Source organism: Orycteropus afer, unplaced genomic scaffold, assembly GCF_000298275.1.
Source record: "Orycteropus afer afer isolate SDZICR_OR568_19922 unplaced genomic scaffold, OryAfe1.0 scaffold00053, whole genome shotgun sequence".
NCBI lineage: Eukaryota > Metazoa > Chordata > Mammalia > Tubulidentata > Orycteropodidae > Orycteropus > Orycteropus afer.
In genome coordinates, this window is record NW_006921640.1 from 11,906,632 (window position 1) to 11,926,319 (window position 19,688).

Sequence of the window (19,688 nt, forward strand, 5' to 3'; positions counted from 1 at the left end):
AGTAAAACTTTATCTTTTCTGGAAAGACATTAATGGCTTCAGTCACTGAAAGTTTAAGCTGGTCACAAGTCTTCTGAAAGACTGGAGGGTGTTCACATGTAAAAAAATTGATAATAACTTCTTGTTGATTTATTTTTTACATATTATGATGTATTGAAGTTTACAGGTGCTGGGTTAAGATTTATATTATCCAGTTTTAACTAAACTAACCCTCAGTTTTAACTAAACTAACCCTTACCAAAAGGTCAAGCAGCTTTTAAAAGATTCCTTCAATTTCAGATTGAAGACAATATCAATTATGCAAGCACAAGTAAACAACAAAAAAATAGTAGAGATGACACTAATAGTATAAACAGTCAGCCGTACTACAAAATATAAAAAGAAACTGGATATCTTTAGATATGAAAAATAGTTTAAAAAAAAGACAAATTTAAGCAAGAATATTTGAAATCATATTAAGTCTCGGTTATTGATAATAAAGGAGCAGCTCTGGGGGTGCAGTGGTTAAGCCATTTAGCTGCTAAGCAGAAGGTCAGCAGTTGAAACCCACTCCCTGCGGGAGAAAAATGAAGCATTTGGCTTGTGTAAAGATTTACAGCCTTGGAAACCCTATGGGGCAATCCTACTCTGTCATCCAGGGTCACCATAACTCAGAATTGACACAGTGACATCGAGTTTATTTACAGTAAACCCTTGCTAAGTGTGTATGTTGTTCTTGACATAATAGCTAATGATAGGATATGTCATCATCCCAGTTAGCAAGACATTTAACTATTTTCCAAAACATGAAGAAAAGCAGCTTCAAATTTTGTGTTTTTTCATATTATTTTTGTTTAGTGTTGAAACTCAATCTTGCACTTGGCAGAATTTCTCTAAATTTAATATTTAGCAGCTTTTTATTGGTAGACTTGTACTCTAAGTTAATGTTGTTAGGTGCTGTCCAGTCAGCTCCAACTCAGTGATACTATGTACCACAGAACAAAACACTGCCTGGTCCTGCGCCAGCCTCACAGTCCTTGCTATACCTGAGCCAATTGTTACAGCCACTGTGTCAATCCATCTCATTTAGGTCTAAGTTAATAAAAGTCCTCAAATCATTCAGGGAAACATGTCCTTTCTCACAGTGGTAGATAGTTTATAAACAAACATATATACGTACATATGAGCACATGGCCAGAAATGTTTTACTGATGAGATGCGTAATCAGAAACATTTGAAAAACGCAGTTCTAAAAAATTGGGACCTTTAATTAAAAAAATTTTTACACTACTCCAATAAAAATCAGTTATGCTCATGCCTTTCATCCTTTCTTCATATGCTTCAGAATTAGCACTGTTCTTTTTTTAATATTCCTTGTTTCTGTTGTTATTGTTAGGTGCCATCAAGTGACTATTTGACTAGTAAGTCACTACTGTGACAGAGTAGAACTGTAAGAGGTGGTTTTAAGGAAACAAATGAGGACTCAGACATCTCAATGTAGTGAGTAGCTTCTCAGCAAACTGATATCAATACAAACAAAGCTTCTGTACCTTGAACATAATGTACTTTTTTGGCAAACCTTGACTTCAGAATCTCAATAATGAGTTCTGTAAGTCATAGACCTTTGTATACCTTATTCATTCAACCAACCAAACAGCCCTTATCAAGCACCTTCTAAATGTGAGGCACTGTCCCTGGCACTGCAGGCATAATGGTATAGGAAACAAATCTGAATTCTGTACTGAAGTCTCTCTGTCTTTGCAGTCTTGGTCTGGGAGTTTCGTACTTTTTTTTTTTTTTGGCTTTGATATTAATTATTTCAGATATATGTTGTTAGTATTAAGTATCTAGATTTGAAGAAAGGTGAAAATCACTGAGCATTTGTCTATTGAAATATGAATAAGAATCTTGAGAAGGCTCTTTGAGCTTAAACATTTTTAAGGTGTTTGATACATACAAGATAATATAATAAAGAACATCAATATACATAAAAATTAAAAGAAAATGATATAATAAATAACAGTAAAGTTAGTGCCCAAGCCATGAAATAGTATATTACTAATAACTTGGTATATTCATCCACTTCCTTATCCCATAAGGGCAGTTATTTTCATGAATCTTGTATTTCCCTTTGCCATTTTTTTCTTTTTAAATCAGTTTTACAACATGTTTATTTATAACTAAACTATGTATTTGTTGTTTTGTCAGCTTTGGGGTTTTAGAAAAGTATAATATTGTATGTAGTCTTTTAGGATTTACTTTTTTCATTCAATATATTGAGGGTTTTTTTTTTTTAAACTATTATATTAACTGCACTGCCATGAATATACTGTATATGTAATGTGGTGCATATGTACAATAATTTTTCTAGTGCAGTCGTCCTCAAATTTTAGTTTATGTCAGAATTACCTAGAGGGTTTCAGAAAACACCTTGCTAAGCTTATCCCCAGAGTTTCAAATTCAGTGGGTATGGGGTAAGTCTAGGGATTTGCATTTTTAATAAATTTCCAGGTGCTTCTAATGTTGCTGGTCTAGGAATCACATTTTGAGGACCACTGCTCTAGGGTGTATACCAAGTTGGATATGTGAATATTCAGTTGTACAAGATAATGCCAGATTGTCTTGAGTTGAACTCTGTGGGTTGCTATATCACGATGAAGCATAATAGAATTGACATAGGTATTTCTTTGTATTTTTCTTTATTTTCCTCCACTCTTTAGAACAGTGTTGTCTGATAGAACTTTCTTTGATGATGGAAATATTCCATATAAGTACTGTTGAGTATGGTAAACCTTAGCCAGTATGACAACCACTCATTTGTCAGCTTATCATACAGTCATGGCTTGTGTGTTGCTATGATGCTGGAAGATATGCCACTGGTATTTCATATACCATTAGGGTCACCTATGCTCAACAGATTTCAGCAGACCTTCCAAACTAAGGCAGACTAGGAAGGAGGACTTGGCAGTGTACTTCTGAAAAACTTGGCTGGTGAAAACCTTATGAATAGTGGTGAACATTGTTCAATGCAGTGCCAGAAGATGAGCCCCTTAGATTGGAAGGCACTTAAAATATGACTGGGGAAGAGCTACCTCCTCAGAGTCACCCTTAATGACATGGATGGAGTAAAGCTTTCATGACCTTCACTTGCTGATGTGGCACAATTTAAAATGAGAAGAAGCAACTGGAGACATATGTTAGTAATAGGAATGTGAAATATATGAACCTAAGAAAATTGGAAGTCATAAAAATGAAAGGCAGCACGTAACAATCAATAACCTAGGCATTAGTGAAGTGAAAGGGACTGATACTAGCCATTTTGAGTCAGATAATCATATAGTCTACTATTGCCTGGAATGACAAACTGAAGAGGAATTGCATTAAATTCATTGTCAAAAAGAACATTTAAAAATCTAAAGTACAGTGCTGTCACTGATAGGATAATATCCATATGCCTACAAAGAAAACCAGTTAATATGACTGTTATTCAAATTTATGTACCAACCACTAAAGCCAAAGATGAGGAAATTGAAGATTTTTACCACCTTCTACAGTCTAAAAATGATCAAACATGCAATCAAGAGGCACTGAGAGTTACTAGTGATTGCAATGCAAATGTTGGAAATAAGAATAAGGATTGGTAGTTGGAAAATATTGCCTTGGTCATAAAAATGACCTGGAGATCATGTGATAGAATTCTGCAATATAAAAGAGACTATACACGTGGATCTTACTGGGTAGAATATACAGGAATCAAATCAACTACATCTGTGGAAAGAGATGATAGAGAAGCTCAGTATCATTGGTCAGAACAAGACCAAGGGTTGCCCTTGGAACAGACCATCAGTTGCACATATGCAAAATCAGCTTGAAGCTGAAGAAAATTAAAAGTCCCCGAGAGCCAAAGTATGACCTTGAGTATATCTGACCTGAATGCAGAGACCATTTCAGGAGTAGATTTGACACATTGAACATTAATGACAGAAGACCATTATATAGGTCCATTTTATGTTATGGCCTATGGACGGTAACAACAACAACATTGAGTGAGAGGAGAGAAAAGAAATGCCGGGGGACAAAGTTGAGGTTATTAGGGTAAGAAGGAGATAATGTCAGGCAAAATAAAATTATGTAATGATATATAAGAAGCAGAGATAAATATGTGGAGGAAGAGAAAGATTTGGAAAATTCTTAGTGTAATAGCAACTATGACAAGAACGTCAGAGTTAGAAAGAAATTTCTTCTCCAAAAGAGTCAAAAGAGAACCTACAAATTGGGAAAAAATATTTGGTAATAACATATCTGACAAGGGATCTATCTCTAGAATTTATAGAAAACTCCAACACCTCAATAACAAAAAGACAAACAATCCAGTTAAAAAATGGGCAGAAAACATGAACAGATACTTCACCAAGGAGGATATTCAAGCAGCCAACAAACATGAAGAAGTGCTCATGATCATTAGTTATTAGAGAGATGCAAATCAAAACAACAATGAGATACCATCTTACTCCAGCACTGGTAGCAAAGTTCAACAAGACAGAAAATAACAAATGCTGGCGAGGTTGTGGAGAGATTGGGACTCTCATACACTGCTGGTGGGACTGTAAAATGGTACAACCATTGTGGAAAGCAGTATGGCGATTCCTTCCAAAGTTGGAATTAGAAATACCATTTGACCCAGCCATTCAGTTACTAGGTATATACCCTAAAGAAGTGCAAGCCATGACAAGAACAGGTATATGCACACCCATGTTCATCGCAGCACTATTTACAATAGCTAAAAGATGGAAACTACCTAGGTGTCCATCAACTGAGGAATGGATAACCAAACTATGGTACATAGACACAATGGAATACTATGCAATGCTAAAGAATAATGTAGAATCTGCAAAATACTGCATAACATGGATGAACCTGGAGGACCTTATGCTGAGTGAAATAACTCAATCACAAAAGGGCAAATATTGTATTAGTCTGTTATTGTAAAAGTTAATGAAAGGTTTATCTGTAGAAGGAAATTTTCTTTGTTGGTCACCAGGGATAGGAGGGTAGAGTAGGGAACGCTGTGAGATACATAGAGATAAGTATTGATTTGGGTGAAGAGAAGGGCCATGTACCAAATGTGAATGACCAATAAGGCACCACTAAGGATGAGAAAGACAGAGAGAGTTACATGGGAGTTACAGACAACAAATACGAACCCTTCTGTACATACAGTACTGTGTTGTCAGTGAAGGCTAACATGGGTATATGGGTGGATAGATGGGTGGACAGGCTAAGCGATTAGATATGTCTATGAAATGGGGAGTGTATCCAAGAACATATATAGGGTTGGCAGACAGTGGTCCTGTAAGTTTATGTGAATGATCAGAATTCCCAGATGTATAGTAGAGCTGACAAGGGACAAGGTTGTGGTCACTGCTTGGTCACAGCCTGCTACCCAGAGGGACCAACTAGTTGAACCTGTGGGCTTGGGACCATAGTCGCAGGGGACATCAAGCTCAATTGACATAACATACTGTACAAAACCTTGTTCCACCTCCTACTTTGGCAAGTAGCGACTGGGATCTTAAAAGCTAGCAAGCTGCCATCTGGATGCAATGATGGGTCTCTCCTCATCCAGAGTAAAGAAGAATGAAGAAAACCAAAATTCATAGAAACAATTAGTCCTAGCGACTGTACACCATCCAGTCTGCAGCCTATACGACTATGAGACCAGAAGAACTAAATGGTGCCCGGCTACCACTGTCATCCACTTGAAAGGGGATCTATGTAGGAGATCCTGGATAGAGAAGGAGAATGATGTGGAACAAAACTCGAAATCATTTGTAGGAAAAAAAAAGGGAGGGAACCAGGTTTGCTGGTCCGATAGAGCCTGGTGGAACCACTGAGACTATGGCCCCTAGCTGCCCTTCAGGTCTGGAATTGAACCCACACCTGTGGTTTCCAGCCAAACAAAAGACAGGCATATGAGTTGAACATTTACTTCAAGTAGATACACTCCTTGGAGAGAAGAATCATGCGAGAAAGAAGGGCTGCTTATGCACAGGGAGACAGCTCAGGGGGCAGGAGTGCATGGAGGGATGGACACTGGGAAGAGGTAACTATGGGGAGGAAGTGGGAGGGGAGCTGTTGCATTGTGGTAAACTGTGGTCAATCTCATGAGACAAAGTATATGTGAACCACTGTATGGAAAGTAAATTTCCTCTGTAAACCTTCACCCAAATCACAATTAAAAAAAAAAAAAAAGCATGTTCTTAACCTCACCTCATAGCAATTTGCGCATTATAAAAGTCTTGGTACTGCCCTAGTCCATCTCCTGCTCCTTCACATTTTTGTTTCTTTTCTATCCTTTCTTCACACTCCTTGCCTTAACACAACCAGGTTTGCTGTATTTAACGCCCTGTATACTGTATTTCTCTTCCTTTTATCCCAGTAATATTTATAAGATATAATTGTTAAAATTCCAGTCTCTGTTACATAGGTGAAAAATGATAGGATATTGAGGGGCATATTTTATTCAGGCTTTAATCATTTATTTTCCAGTAATACATCAGACACTGTTTCACTGCTGTTCATAAAGTTTTCACTGGCCAGTTCTTTGAGAAGTGAATGGCCCCCCTCCTTCTTCCAAGTCTGTCTTTGGTAGTTCCACTGAAACCTGTCTACCATGGGTGACCCTGCTGGTGGTATTTGAAATACAGGTGGCATAGACTCCAGCTTCATAGCAACATGCAAATCACCACTGTATGACAAACTGACAGATGAGTGGTGGCATTTATGGCATGTCTACTGTATGTAAAATACTGTGCCACAAGCTTTGCATTATTTTTTTATAATCTATCTGGTTCCCTTTAAATTGTATATGCCTTGCACCCTTCTCCAAAAGCCCCAGTTCTACTGTCACTGACACAGCACTCCTCTTGCCTTTGTCCTTTCAATCCTGCCAGGAGAAAATAATTGGAATTTCAGTACTCTCCCTTTGAAAGTTTGCACATGCAAACACCTATGTTAGCAAATAACTCCCTCCATGGCCAGCTATTTACCTTGTTTATTTAACTAAAAATTAAGCATTTACTATATTTCAGTCACTAATTTATACAGTGTCCTGTGGGAAGTCAATTAGCTATTTATACTTAATGTTCAAGTCCTTGCCAAATATTTGTCATTTACTTTCAGAGGTCCTAATGATCATGGTACAACTATACAACTCAGCATCTGAACCCATAGTTCCAATTATGACCAGAAAACAAAATTCAAGTTTCTCACCCTCCTGCATAAAAGTTGCAGATATCCTGCACATTTATCATCAGATTGTGCATGATTCAGAGCAGGGCAAATCATTGTTATCCAGCTGTTTGTTATATAGAATGTTAGATGCTAAAATCTGGCTTTTATAAAATAATGAATAAACATAATTATTGAAGAATTAAGTAAACAAGATGAGAGGTTGTTACCTGTCATATTGCAGGTAATAATAAAGGATAAAATAAGCGAGGATAAATCATTCCTGTAACAAAGGAATAAATTAAGTTCAACATAATAAATATTTAATATGTCTAAGGCACTAGGAGCTCTGGTAGCATAGTGCCTAAGGCACTTGACTGCTCACCAGAAGGCTGGCGGTTCAAACCCACCAGCCACTCCTCGGAAGGAAGGTTGGGCAATCCTACTTCCGTAGTGATACTGCCTCGAAAACCCAAGGAGGGGTCGCTATGAGTCGGGGCCAACTGGACAGCAAACAACAACTAAAAAGGCCCTTTGCTAAGTTCTTATTATACATTGAGTATCCCTGATAGCACAGTAGTTAAGTGGTCTGCTGCTAACTGAAAAATAGGTAGTTCAAACCTACCAGTGGCTTTGCGGGAGAAAGATGTGACAATTTGCTTTCGTAAAGATTACAGCCTTGGAAACCCTATGGTGCAATTCTGCTCTGTCCTATAGGGACACCATTAATTGGAATCGACTCAACACCAATGGGTTTGGTTTTGGGTTTTTATCATGCATTAACTCATTTTGTTGTCAACAACCATAGGAGGTAGGTGCTGTCAAGAAAACTCACTGCTATCAAGTCAGATCCAACTCATAGCGAACCCTCCTTGAGTTTCTGAGGCAGTATCACCACGGAAGTAGATTGCCCGATTTTCCTTCCGAGGAGTGGCTAGTGGGTTTGACTTGCCAGCCTTCTGGTTAGCAGTCAAATGCCTTATGGATCAGGCAACAGAAGCATAAAGAGGTTAAGTAATTAGTCTCAATTAAGACCTTAAAAATGTCAGAATCTTGATTCAAATCCAGGTCTCTCTTCAGAACTGAGCACTTCATATGCTTATGATTATAGGTTGATTTTGGTCAGAGATGACTTCTTGTTCTCTAGTTTTTAATTTCTGTAATATTAGGTCCTAGAAATATTGAGTCCTAGAAAAGGGAACACTTTTAAGAACTTCTTGAAATTTCCTTTTATATGATAAGCTAAATTTTTAATCCTGTTTAAAGTATAATGGTTAATTATTTATGGGTGATGAAATTCATTACACACATTGTTCAAATTAATCTCATGTGTTTGCAGGTGGTTGCTGTATATGGAACTTTATCTGATTTGCTTTCTGTGGCCAGCAATAAACTCGGCATAAAAGCCACCAGTGTGTATAATGGGAAAGGTGGACTGATTGATGATATTGCTTTGATCAGGTAACCTTCACCTTTCTATCAACTCAGTGTGCCCTTGCCTTCTTGGTAGCATGCTGTTTCCCCTAATCATATTATAAGATTTTGGCAAGTAATTGCCTAGAATTTGTGCAGTGGAATTTATATTATTTGGACTATGGTGTATTGATCAGATAGAAAACTATCAGTATATTTCAGTATACTGATAGCTATATATGAACTATGCAGAAAGTCTGTGAACAATTTCTTCTTTATGGTACTAGAGATGAATTTAAGACTTGCATTTCTTAACTTAAAAATCTAATTGATCTCTTTATTTACGTGCTACTTTATTATTATCCTTAAATTCATTTCCTAATAATGCTTTGAATTTTACAAGCATTCCAGAGACCTACTTTTGTGAAAACTTACTAAATATGATACTATTTTAAATAGAGTTAACTCATCAGTGATCCACTACAATAGTGTTTTTGCTCGTGCTTGTTTTTGTTTTTATCCCAAGCCGATTTAGTCCATTAAAACACAAAGTATGTAGTTCACTTCATGCCATCCTTACAGGATCAGTGGAACACAAATTAAGTACTGGTTACAATACCAATTATGTTTTGATTGCTTTGCCCAAGTTATTTATCTCGCAAGCGTGGTTTTCTTTTATTGATGGTTTAAGGATATTGATGCTCTGAATTATTATAATATACAAATTTTAATCTCCACTTAAAATCAGATCTGAATGACTTTTCAATGTATATACTGTCTGTGTTTTGCAAAAGAGAAAACTAAGAACATAAGTGACTTACCCAAGGTCATAAAATTTAATACTTGATTTGTGTTCATAAAGTAGAAACAAATTTTCATACTGATCTAAAAATGCTAACTGGCATGTTGAGCAAATATAGACTACATTTCAAATCCAAATAAGTTAGGAGAGTTTCTTAGGTTTTTAATATCCATCTCCCAGCTTCTTTAGGTTTCTGTGTATATTTGAGTCACATTATTGAATAATCTATATCAACTTAGTTTTCTTCTTAACAAAACGGACTCTGCTTCTAAGAAAAACTCAGTATGTTTCTATAATATCTTACAGGAAATAAAAACTTATGTGACATAGATCATAACTAAAGCCTTCTGAACTGTAAAATTATACCTATTTAAGCTTGTGGTTCATAGTTCATTTATATTACTAGCGGGATGGGCAGGGGGATTTACACTGATAATTCAGAATATAGATTATGCCCAGTAATTTATATTTGGGCATGTGACTATATTTGGCCATTCAAGTATATTTGGGAATGGTAGATGTACAGCAGGGTAGTGTTTGTATCAGAGATACTTTGCCAATTTTTTCATAGATTTAATTGAAAATTTGTATTACCAAAGCATACAGCAGGTTTGGATTAAGAAGAGAACCTCAGTAATTTGAAAGAGAACTATCATAGTGTATTTAAGGGTGAAAAATGAAAGTAAAAAAAAAGAGCTGGCTATTGCATTAATCACATCCTTTGAGCATAATAGTAAATTCTTCAATTGTAGATTTTATTTTCAAAAAAATACTTTTCTTCAAAAGTACGTTCATGCGTGTGATCTTATTTGAATTTAAATCCAAAGATAATTAAATCATGTTGAAAAAAAAGTCCTGTAAAGTTAATCAACTTCTTTGCAGTATAGATTTATAGCAAAACCTATCTTCTTTGTAATTCAAAGAGATAGTTACTATAGTCAGCATAATTAATGTGACTTCTGGATTTTGATGGTAGCTTTTTAAATTTTTATTTCCCCAGGGATGATGATGTTTTGTTTGTGTGTGAAGGAGAACCATTTATTGGTAAGTGATTTACTAAAAGCCAATTTTGTCTACTAAAATAAAAAAGATGAAATGGTAAATACTTTACATAGGGTTACTAAGCCTAACATTAAAATGGATCTTGTAGCAGTAACTCAGATCTTTATACTTCTTTTGATTCTGCATTGCGTATGTGTGTTCAAGTAAATTTTGGGGGGGAATTATATGATCATGTTTTATCATAGATACTTGGTCTTTTACCTGTCTTGAAAATGCTCTGTGTGTGTACCTATTTGTTAAATATGACATGATAGGGTATTTTTGATTTTAGAAAGTACAACTGTCTTGTTTTCAAATTTTCTCCTTGGTAGTAGTTACCAGGATTTCTGTAAATATTTTATCATGTATTTGTAAGTATATATTGCTGGCATAAGTATTGCTTTACAATCCTTCATAGTGATCTACTCGAATCAGTCATAAAAGTGATGTGGGATCACATACATGCACACATTACCTCTTGATTTGGAAGAAAGTTTATACTGTTTTGTATGTCAAATGAAAAAGCCTATTTAACAAGTATTTGGCTTATTTAATTGCATATAGTCACACTCTGAGTATTTATTTAAGGATTATTTTTTAGCATCACAGTGATTGTTTTTGGTGAGTGGAGGTAGTTCTCAGGATCATTGCACAAACTAACTTTGTCTGTCTCTACCTTAAAACTCTGAGCAAAAGATTCCTCATCTTTTTTATCCATTAGTCTAACAGAGTGGCTGGCAAGGTTGTTGTTATTGTTATGTGCTGTCAAGTTGGTGGCCCCGACGCATAGTGACCCTTCCTTGGGTTTCCGAGGCCGTATCACTATGGAAGTAGATTGCCCAACCTTCTTTCCAAGGAGTGGCTGGTGGGTTTGAACCACCAGCCTTCTGGTTAGCAGTCAAGTGCTTTAGGCACTATGCTACCAGAGCTCCTGGCTGGCAGGCAACGGGGACTTAACAGGTTCCTTGCAAACGTACAAACAAAAAAAGCAAAGTCTGCCCAAGTCCTAACCTTCCAGGGTTTTGCCATAGGACCCTCTACCTTTAAGCATTAAGTTTGAGGGGAGAGAGAAAATACAAGTAGTATTCTAGCAATTTTTTTTTTTTTACCTCAATGTGTTATGTTCATTTTAATATGCCAAAAGATGTCTCTTTAAAATGCCATTGTATATTGGCATCATAGTAATTAGGTTGGAAAGGCTGGGAGGATAAGATCAGCTGAATTTTGATTAAAAGAAAGGGGTAAGTTGCTTTAAAATGCAAAGCACTTTGGATTTTAGGCCTTTTATTAAAGTGAGTATTCCACTAGGAACTTGTATATTACAGAGGGATAAAAGATGTGAGAGACACCTATACTTGAAGTTGTTAGGCAGTATGGTAAAAAGGGTAAAGAATGCCAAAGGCATATTGTACTTACTTCAATGAGTATTGCTGATGGCTTTTACCTCTGGCTAGAGAAGGAGGAATCTGCTCTTCTCTTCCCCTCTCCTGCCACAAATATTTCTGTCCTTAGTAAAAAATTTAAACTCCGCCAAAAAATACCCATTGCCATAAAGTCGATTCCAGGTTATAGTGACCCTACAGGACAGAGTAGAACTGTCTGATAGGGTTTCCAGCACTGTAATCTTTATAGAAGCAGACTACCCCATCTTTCTTCTGCAGAGCAGGTGGGTTTAAACCACCAGCCTTTCAGTTACCACTGACCTTTTGGTTAGCAGCTCAGCAATTTAAACACTGAACCACCAAGACAGCAGTGGATCCAAATAAGTTTTTGTTAACTGGCTAAGGAATTTTACCATTTAAAACATTTCTATAAGTTCTGAATCCAAAATAAATTACTTAAAAACAGATTTCTGATTCATAATTGCTCAACTACAGGGCTACTCATGTACTATTGTACTTTCTATGTTTAATGGCAAGTCATTTAAATCACGAAGTGTTTATCTTTTGCTTTTCATGTCCCAGACATGGATTCAACCATTTCTCCATGAAGCCTTGATTTCTTTTAGTGGGAAATACCATTTCAAGACCACAGTGTAGTTTCTAAGGAGGTTCATTGCTATGAGGTTCATCATTGTTATTTGGCCTTTTTGGAAGACAGAATAAGAAATGGTAGTTAGAAATAAAATATATTTGAATTATGGTGTTGGTGAAGAATATTGAATGTATCACAGACTGCCAGAAAAACAAATCTGCCTTGGAAGAAGTACAGCCAGAATACTTCTTAGAAGCTTGGATGGCGCGTCTTCGTCTCACATACTTTAGACATGTTATCAGGAGGGACCAGTCCCTGGAGAAGGACATCATGCTTGACAAAATAGTGGGGCAATGAAAAAGAGGAAGACCCTTAGCAAGATAGATTTACACAGTGGCTGCAATAATGAGTTCAAGCATAGCAACGATTATGAAGATGGCACAGGAGCAGGCAGTGTTTCATTCTGCTATACATAGGGTCTCTGTGAGTTGGAACCGATTGAATGGCACCTAAACAACAACAATACAGAGCTTGTATATGATACATATAATGTATCATATATAATGTAATATCAAGAAACAATAGCTCATGGACTCATACTAATAGTTTGTTTATGTTTAGGATTATGGGATTTTTATTTAGCTTCTGTGTTTTTATTTCACTTCTATGGTGTATCTATGTCTCCTTTCTTCCATATCACTAATCCTGGTTCTCAGGGACATAGGGAATGATAGAATTATAGTATCACATAATACTCATTTACTTCATCCCATATAAGATGCACATAAAAGTGTCAGAATAACAATCTCAGTACTTTCAGCAGCAATGTGATTATGAAAAACAAACTTTTTTTGCATATATCCATTTTTTTCTCCCTTTACCTAATAATTGTACTATTTCTACATTCTTGGAGTAGTTAGCCACTATACACTATAATATTTCCATTTTAACCCTCATTTAGTATTATTTCTTGAAGTATATCTAATGTCTACCTCTAGTCCTTATACTGATGTCTGTCTGACTGCCCTCAAGTCAGATCTGATTCTTAGCGACCCCTCCTTGGGTTTCCGAGGCAGTATCACTGCGGAAGTAGATTGCCCAACCTTCCTTCCGAGGAGTGGCTGGTGGGTTTGAACTGCCAGCCTTCTGGTTAGCAGTCAGATGCCTGAGGCACTACATCACAAGAGCTCCCTTGATAGCTCTAGTGGCTGTCTAAAACTTGATCTGGAGTAGATTTCTCAGAAATGACTTATGAAGACAATACTGCCTGACATCTTGCATTTTGATATTTTTGTTTATACTTGAAAGTCATTTTGGCTGGATATATTATATAAAAGTGTATCAGACTATGAACTTCAAATATAGTTTATTGCATTTCCATTATACTAGATGAAGCTAGTGAAAAAATTCTTGCTTCACAATTTCTTTCTTTAAATATCTGAAATACATTGCTCGCTTTTATGCTGGCATAAAGTGTTGATGTTGAAAATCTTAGCTTTTTTCTTTCTCTAAAGTGTAATAATTTTAGTAGCTATGTCTTGGTATTCGACATTGTTCTAGGTTGATTTTCTTAGTTACAAGGTGGGCCTCTCAATATGTAGTTTTTTAAGAGTTTGTTTTACATTCAACACTATGTGTACATTTAGTTTAACTCCCCATTTACCATGCCTAACCCTTAGCCAGTCTCCTCCCTTCCCTGCCCAGTAATCCTCCCCTTGTGCCCCTCACAGTTATGCCCTCCTGTGTGTCCTGCATTTCCTCCATGTGAGTGTTGCCCCTCTGGTGCCCCATGGTCTGTTGCTCCAAGGGATGTATTTCCATAGAGTATGTGGGTACGTCACCCTCAGCTGAGTGGTCTGCATGTACATTTTGTGTACTATTGGGCTGAGAGTCAGCCCCTGGGAGTGAGCTTATTCCAGGCCCAGAATGTATCCCAGGACCATAGTATTGGGGGTCTCACCAGACTCCATCCCACCAATAATTCTGGTCATTATTGAGTTTTTGGATTTTGTTACACGTTTTTCCTCCCACTCTCTCCAGGATCTCCAGTTTTGATCCTTTCCTGAGTGATTGGCATTGGTAGCTGGGCACCATCTGGTTCTTCCAGTCTCAAGGGCCATCGTGCCCTAGGGCTGATTGCTTCCAAATGCCAATAGGAGACCATTAGCTGCATCTTAGATGGCCGCTTGAAAGCTTTTAAGACCCCAGTCGCTACTCACCAATGTAGGATGAGGAACGAGGCTTTTATGTATTTTGTTGTGCCAATTGAGTCTGATGTCCCCCAGTACTATGGTCCTGAGTTGGTAGATCTGTTGGATCTCTGTCCCACAGTGCCTGAGTGTCTGTGAGGGATTACTCTGTGTCTGTCTTCTCTTGGTTCTGTAAGGATCACAGGTGTTTTGTATCACTGATATCTGTGCAAGATTAGTCTGCACTGAATCTGTCCTTGGTCTAGAGTATACTACTGTTCACTGACCCCCATCTGATCCTCTCAGGTGTTTATGTGTTTATCTGTAGCCCTGGTGTTTGGTGTTAATGGTAATGCAGTATTGTGGGCACACTGGTTGATATTAGCATCTGCCATCTGTCTCCTATGTGCACAATTCAGTGACTTCCCTTTTCCTAATGTTATCATGGTGGTCACAGACTCTTTCCATACCATCCCTCCCCTTACCCATGTCAGTGTGCAGGCCTCAACTAGCCCGAAATTAATCCCTCCCCTTCCTTTCCCACCCCGGTAACCTACAAAGTGAGTTCCCTTTCTCAAGCAAACCTTTCTTTGTCTTTTTACAGTAATGGGCTCATACAGTACTTATCTTTCTGCAATTAACTTATTTCATTCAGCATAATGTTCTCCAGGCTCATCTACATTGTGAGATGATGTGCGTATCCCTCATTGTTCTTTAATGTAGCATAGTATTCCATAGTGTACATGTACCATAATTTGGTTATCCACTCATCTATTGATGAGTGTTTAAATTGTTTCCATCTCTTTGCTACAATTTTGAATGTTTTTATTATTTTTTTAACTTCAGAAAAGTTTTCTTGAATTTTGAATTATATATTTATTTTGTTCCCTTTCTTTGACTTTCTTCTTTCAGGGCTCCTGTTATATGATGATCAATCTTCTACACTTGTCCTATGTATTTGAAACCTTCTATCAAATGAAATGGTTTTTCTTTTATTTCTCATTCCCTCTTGAGTTCTTTTACTTCATTTAATGAATTTTGTAATTTTGGTTTACGTTTTTCTTTCATATCTTGTATCACTTATTTTTTTGTTTTGGAATATTAGATTATACTTTTTATCTATTTTGTGGGTATTTCTGGCACATTTTCATTGTATATAGGAAGGCAATTCTGCTCATTACTCTCTTTTATTCTTTTAATATTTTTGTATGGAATTTGATCTTAGGCTTTTCTGTTGCTTCTTTTTACATGAAACTAGTTTTTCTTAAGAAACTGTTGCTGCCTTAGAAAGCCTTTTATATTTCATGACTCTAGAATTCCCTTTTCTATTGTTTTTATGAAGTATTTTTAAAAAATGGGGCTCACTTTCTGAGGAATTCTGCTTCACTTAGACCTCCTCAATTTTTATGTGGCCCTCCCTCCTTTCCCCCTCTCTACTATCTGTTCTGTTCAACTTGAATTCTGTTCCGGCATCTTATCCTCAGGTAAGGGTACGTCACCCTCGGCTGAGTGGTCTGCATGTACATACGTATCCTCAGTATGGGGCTTTGTCCTAGAAGAGAGTTTGACTGGTTAGTTTTGAGAGTTCATTTGTAGCCCCCTCAGATCTTACTGCAAACTCTACTTGCATCACCCCCTTTTGAAGTGAGCATATACCTCCCACTTTCAGTCTGCTCTTTTCAAAAACACTTGCTTAACTTTGAAGTGACTATCTGTGGTATAGGAGCTCTGGTAGCGTAGTGCCTAAGGCACTTGACTGCTAACCAGAAGGCTGGCGGTTCAAACCCACCAGCCACTCCTTGGAAGGAAGGTTGGGCAATCTACTTCCGTAGTGATACCGCCTCGGAAACCCAGGGAGGGATCGCTGTGAGTCAGGTCTGACTTCACGGCACATAACAACAACAATATCTATGGATTACTTTGGAATTGTCAGGTTTTGCATGCCCTTTTGCTTCTTCCTGTTATTTCCTTCATAGATGCTGTTCTTATAGCTGTTAGTGTTTCTGGGCATACCTTTTCATCTAGTTTTGTTTTATCCTGTCTACAGGTTTGGGTTTTGCTTTCCTAGTAGTTCTGATATAGTTTTATGTTTGTATTTTGTTTAAAAAATTATGCCACTGCCATCTTTCCAGAATCCCCAATCTTAGTATTTTCATTATTTTCTGCGTGTCATCTCTAGATCCTCAGACAGATTCTAAACCGCCTGAAGGACTGACAGGATCCCACACAGACTGGCTAACATTAAATGTTGGAGGGCGGTACTTTACAACTACACGGTAGGTGTAGGTGTGTGTGCATGTGCCTGTGTGTGTACTAAAGAGGGACACATAGGTACTGTTTGTTCTCTCTTTCATTTTGCCAATTTCCTTAAAATATATTTAAATGCTGCTTAAATATACAATGTAGTCTCAAACCATTTTTAGAAAGATTTTTTGAAGAAAGAAGTAGAAAATGGTTTATAAGTCATTCTAGCCAAAGCATGAAAGCTATGCAGTAATGTTTTAGAACATGCTTCTTAAATAACAAGTAATATACACACACAAACTAAAATTAACAATATTGAAATTATACAGAGAGAATATAACTGCTTATATTAAAGGGATCAGAAAAATGTTGGTTTTGAAGATCAGGAATATTTTTATATAATAGCTTGCTAGAAGAGTATATTAGTATTTAAATAAAAGGAAGTTAAACCAAGATTTAAAGCAAAAGGAAGTGCCAAATTAGAAGGGATTTTGATAAATGGCAACTTACTGCACGTTTTTGTTTCCCAGCATTACTCCTACCAGGTTATAGCATGCATCTTTTTGAGAGAGCAGCTGGGATCGAGTATACTCTTGACTTAAGTATGTTTCTTTATAAAGACAAATGGAGAAATCAATTTTTTTCCCTGAATTCTTAGGAGCACTTTAGTGAATAAAGAACCTGACAGTATGCTGGCCCACATGTTTAAGGACAAAGGTGAGTAGAGCACATTGTTTTCATATTTGGTATAGTCTGTTTGTGTCTGTGTTGACTTTTTTAAGCTCCTGTCCTTCTGTACTTTTTAATGATACCAGTGATTTTCACAAGAGTGGAAACAAATTTTTCTTCCTTAAATTTCTAACTTTGTTTTCTGTTTATGTTAATGTGCTCATTTTAATGGTAACACAGATGTCTGGGGAAATAAGCAAGATCATAGAGGAGCTTTCTTAATTGACCGAAGTCCTGAGTACTTTGAACCCATTTTGAACTACTTGCGACATGGACAGCTCATTGTAAATGATGGCATTAATTTATTGGGTGAGTTTTTACTATTATTCTTCACATTTTTGTACGTTTCAGATTTTTAGTTTGTTTTCAATTACCTAGTAGTGCATCTTTTCTTAAAGTGAAATATATCCTTTTCATGTTTTTAAACTCAATGTTTTCACAAATACATGAATATATATAGTTATAGAAATAAATACAGGCACAGGTAGATACCTTTGCATATATAGGTATGTGTCTAACCCATGAATTTCACTTTTAGATTCTAAATAGATTTACAGTCTATCAAAAGGAGCTGAATTGGTTTTGATGTTAGAACTTGAGGAGTATGGGAAATGTGATAATCTCAAGTACTCATGCCTACTCAGCTTCAACAAATTTTTACCATGTCGGAATGTGGATTTAGGGTGCTAGAGCCTTGATTTTTATAGAAAAGCTATAAATCTAAAATTTTTTGTGACATTTTCTACATGCTAAACACATCAGGAGAGCTCTAATGGCATAGCGCCTAAGGCATTTAACTGCTAACCAGAAGTCTTGCAGTTCAAACCCACCAGCCGCTCCTTGGAAGGAGGGTTGGGCAGTCTATTCCATAGTGATACCGCCTCCGAAACCCAAGGAGGATTCACTATGAGTCGGGTCCAACTCAATGGCAGTGAGTTAAGTGGTGGTTTTTTTTTTTTTTTTCTTTTTTGGTAAACACATCAGAATCAGCCTAAGGGGTGCTAGTTTACAGCCTCTGTAGTGAAATGCAAAGCACTTAAGAACTTTTATTATCTCTATATTAAACTTTATGTTCCCATTAAGGTTTACCCATTGTAAAAAAATGACATTTGACACTCTCAGGTCACGATGATCCCTCTTCATCAATTTCTAACTAAATTCTTGATGTCTTGTGTGTGTGTGTGTGTGTTATTAACTTTTGACCAGTAGTGTGTTAAACCTTCTATAACCTGTTTTATTTATAACCTGTTTTAGTCATTCTGCAGGAATTATCATTCTAAAAATAACCAGTGATCCACTCTTGTACAGACCTTTTTCTTTTCAGTTTCTTTGTTACTCTGCAACTTTTCACTCTAATACCCACCTTCTTCTGCATACATTTTAAACCTCAGCTCTATATGTCCTATAACCACTTAAGAGTTGAGTTTGTGTGTGTATGTGTATGTCTGAATGGGTTACTTCATTTAGGTCTTTTGTTCCTCCCATTTTAATTTTTTCCCTGTATCATTGATAACACTTTATATCCACCTTGCCTAGAAAATAACATTACAAATATATATCTGTATTCTTGCAGACTTCTGCAATCAAGGTTATTATGAAATCCTACCTATTTTTCCTTTTATGCGTTTCTTCAACATGTCTCTTATTTATTCAGTTGTTCAGTAAGCAGAGCTCTCTGTTGGATTCATTTTATAAACCATTGCTTTAATTAGTGCGGTTTCCACCCAAACTCTTTACATTGACTACAGGTTGCCCCAAGTAACTATGTGCTTTAAAATAGTTTACTATGCATTACTTATCTTCTTCCCACTTACTTAAATGCCTTATTTCTTGCTCTCTCTAATTTGTGCTTTCATCAGTGAATATTTTTAATTTACCTTTTTTATTTCTTTTTATTTTCTTCTTTAATGATTTTCACTTTTTCTTTTTTTTCTTTATTGTGATTTTGGTGAAGATTTACAGAGCAAATTCACTTTCCATACAGCAGTACACATATACTTTGTCTCATGTCATTGACCACAGTTTACCACAATGCAACAGCTCCCCTCCTACTTCCTCCCCATAGTTACCTCTTCCCAGTGTCCATC

General features: G+C 36.6%; 1 protein-coding gene across 1 annotated transcript in view; it reads left to right on the forward strand.

The window, feature by feature from the left end:
• Positions 1-19,688, forward strand: part of KCTD9 (potassium channel tetramerization domain containing 9) — a 34,726-nt gene that overhangs the window by 3,391 nt on the left and 11,647 nt on the right. The window contains exons 2-6 of the mRNA XM_007938780.1: positions 8,549-8,670; positions 10,425-10,468; positions 16,808-16,904; positions 17,531-17,589; positions 17,782-17,910. Of these exons, the coding sequence (XP_007936971.1) occupies positions 8,549-8,670; positions 10,425-10,468; positions 16,808-16,904; positions 17,531-17,589; positions 17,782-17,910 (451 nt within the window). The remainder of the gene's footprint in view (positions 1-8,548; positions 8,671-10,424; positions 10,469-16,807; positions 16,905-17,530; positions 17,590-17,781; positions 17,911-19,688) is intronic.